This window comes from Clinocottus analis, unplaced genomic scaffold (genome assembly GCF_023055335.1).
Source record: "Clinocottus analis isolate CAN_PGR_092001 unplaced genomic scaffold, fCliAna1.0.p SCAF_21, whole genome shotgun sequence".
In the NCBI taxonomy this organism is placed as follows: Eukaryota; Metazoa; Chordata; class Actinopteri; order Perciformes; family Cottidae; genus Clinocottus; species Clinocottus analis.
This window is the reverse complement of record NW_027175943.1, coordinates 230,001-232,500: the sequence shown is the minus strand read 5'-3', so window position 1 is coordinate 232,500 and position 2,500 is coordinate 230,001. Positions and strand designations below refer to the sequence as shown.

The window sequence follows — 2,500 nt, the reverse complement described above, 5'->3', positions numbered from 1 at the left end:
GTGTGTGTGTGTGTGTGTGTGTGTGTGTGTGTGTGTGTGTGTGCGTCTCCAATCAGATCGTAGGAGACGACCTCACCGTGACAAACCCCAAGAGGATCCAGCAGGCCGTGGACCAGAAGGCCTGCAACTGTCTGCTGCTCAAAGTCAACCAGATCGGCTCCGTGACCGAGTCCATCCAGGCGTAAGACCTGTCTGTCTGCTCACCTGTCTGTCTGCTATGCTGTCTGTCTGTCTACCGGTCTACCTGTCTGTCTGTCTGTCTGCAGTATGTCTGTCTGTCTGTCTGTCTGTCTTCTTGTCTTCCTGTCTGTCTGCCTGTCTGTCTACCGGTCTACCTGTCTGTCTGCAGTATGTCTGTCTGTAGTCTGTCTGTCTGCAGTCTGTCAGTCTGTAGTCTGTCTGTAGTCTGTCTGTCTTGATTTATTTGTTTTGATTGATGTTTGTTGGAGCAGAATGTTGACATTTTTTCTTGTCTCTCTTCCGCCTGTCTTTCTCCCTCTACCTGTCTCTCCTCCACCTGTCTGTCTCTCAGGTGTAAGCTGGCTCAGAGCAGCGGGTGGGGTGTGATGGTCAGCCATCGATCCGGAGAAACTGAAGACACCTTCATCTCTGACCTGGTGGTCGGACTCTGCACTGGACAGGTAGACAGACAGACAGGTAGACAGACAGACAGGTAGACAGACAGACAGGTAGACAGACAGACAGACAGACAGACAGACAGACAGACAGACAGACAGGTAGACAGACAGGTAGGTAGACAGACAGACAGGTAGACAGACAGACAGACAGACAGACAGACAGACAGACAGACAGACAGACAGGTAGACAGACAGACAGACAGACAGACAGACAGGTAGACAGACAGACAGGTAGACAGACAGACAGACAGACAGACAGACAGACAGACAGACAGACAGACAGACAGGTAGACAGACAGACAGGTAGACAGACAGACAGGTAGACAGACAGACAGACAGACAGACAGGTAGACAGACAGGTAGGTAGACAGACAGACAGGTAGACAGGTAGACAGACAGACAGACAGACAGACAGGTAGACAGACAGACAGACAGACAGGTAGACAGACAGACAGACAGACAGACAGGTAGACAGACAGACAGGTAGACAGACAGACAGGTAGACAGACAGACAGACAGACAGACAGACAGACAGACAGACAGGTAGACAGACAGACAGGTAGACAGACAGACAGGTAGACAGACAGACAGACAGACAGACAGACAGACAGACAGGTAGACAGACAGGTAGGTAGACAGACAGACAGGTAGACAGGTAGACAGACAGACAGACAGACAGACAGGTAGACAGACAGACAGACAGACAGGTAGACAGACAGACAGACAGACAGACAGACAGACAGACAGACAGACAGGTAGACAGACAGACAGACAGGTAGACAGACAGACAGACGGGTCGACAGACAGACAGACAGACAGACAGACAGACAGACAGACAGACAGACAGACAGACAGACAGGTACAATGAACAAAACGGTAGACCAGGAGGACAAAAACAACAACTTTACAATAAAGTCTCTGATTCCTGTCTGTCTCTCTCTACCTGTCTCTCTCTCTACCTGTCTCTCTCTACCTGTCTCTCTCTCTACCTGTCTCTCTCTCTACCTGTCTCTCTCTCTACCTCTCTCTCTCTACCTGTCTCTCTCTCAGATTAAGACCGGTGCCCCCTGCAGGTCAGAGCGTCTCTCCAAATATAACCAGCTGATGAGGTGAGAACTTCCTGCCTCTACAAAATAAAAGCACAGTCCTAACTTTTCAAAGTAAAAGCCTGGTGTTTTGTTTACCGTGACCTCTGTGACCTCTGTGACCTTCAGGATCGAGGAGGAGCTCGGAGACAAGGCCAAGTTTGCCGGCAAAGACTTCCGCCATCCAAAAATCAATTAAAGCTCCTTCCTGTCTGTTGCCTTGACAACTGACTGACAACAGATGACCCTGAAGCCCCGCCCCCTCCAGGCGGGTTTGACTCCGCCTTCTAGCGGAAATTCCACGAAAGATGTTTTCTAAATAAACACAATAAAGACGAAAGAATGAAACTTCGCTCTGTGTTTTTATTTATTTATTTATTATAGTGTAACAACAACATGTATTATAGTGTAATACATTTATTATAGTGTAATAAATACATGTATTACACTATAATAGATGTATTTATTACAGTAATAATTCTTCAGCTTCGTCAGGCTGACCAGATGTTTGATGACAGGAAGTCAGACAGGAAGTTCCCAAAGATCTATCAAACTGGTTCATGAGAAGCAAAGGGTTAGGGTAGACAGACAGGTGTGTGTGTGTGTGTGTGTGTGTGTGTGTGTGTGTGTGTGTGTGTGTGTGTGTGTGTGTGTGTGTCACTGTGGTGGGGAAAGGAATGTTGTGCGTCACAACACACAGAGATTTGGTTTGTGATCAGCGACTTCTTTCTCTCTAATAAGGTGATTGATGAGCCATTCTTTGCGTGTGTGTGTGTG

The 2,500-nt window shown here is 47.9% G+C and overlaps 2 protein-coding genes across 3 annotated transcripts in view; one reads left to right on the top strand and one right to left on the bottom strand.

The window, feature by feature from the left end:
- Positions 1–2,075, top strand: part of eno3 (enolase 3, (beta, muscle)) — a 9,212-nt gene extending 7,137 nt beyond the window's left edge. For both annotated transcript variants that reach the window (XM_068587799.1, XM_068587800.1), the window contains 4 exons: positions 57–181; positions 533–641; positions 1,689–1,747; positions 1,853–2,075. In XM_068587799.1, the coding sequence (XP_068443900.1) occupies positions 57–181; positions 533–641; positions 1,689–1,747; positions 1,853–1,922 (363 nt within the window). In that variant the 3' untranslated portion in view covers positions 1,923–2,075. The remainder of the gene's footprint in view (positions 1–56; positions 182–532; positions 642–1,688; positions 1,748–1,852) is intronic.
- Positions 1–2,500, bottom strand: part of trappc1 (trafficking protein particle complex subunit 1) — a 54,421-nt gene that overhangs the window by 18,777 nt on the left and 33,144 nt on the right. The gene's annotated exons all lie outside the window — the stretch shown is intronic.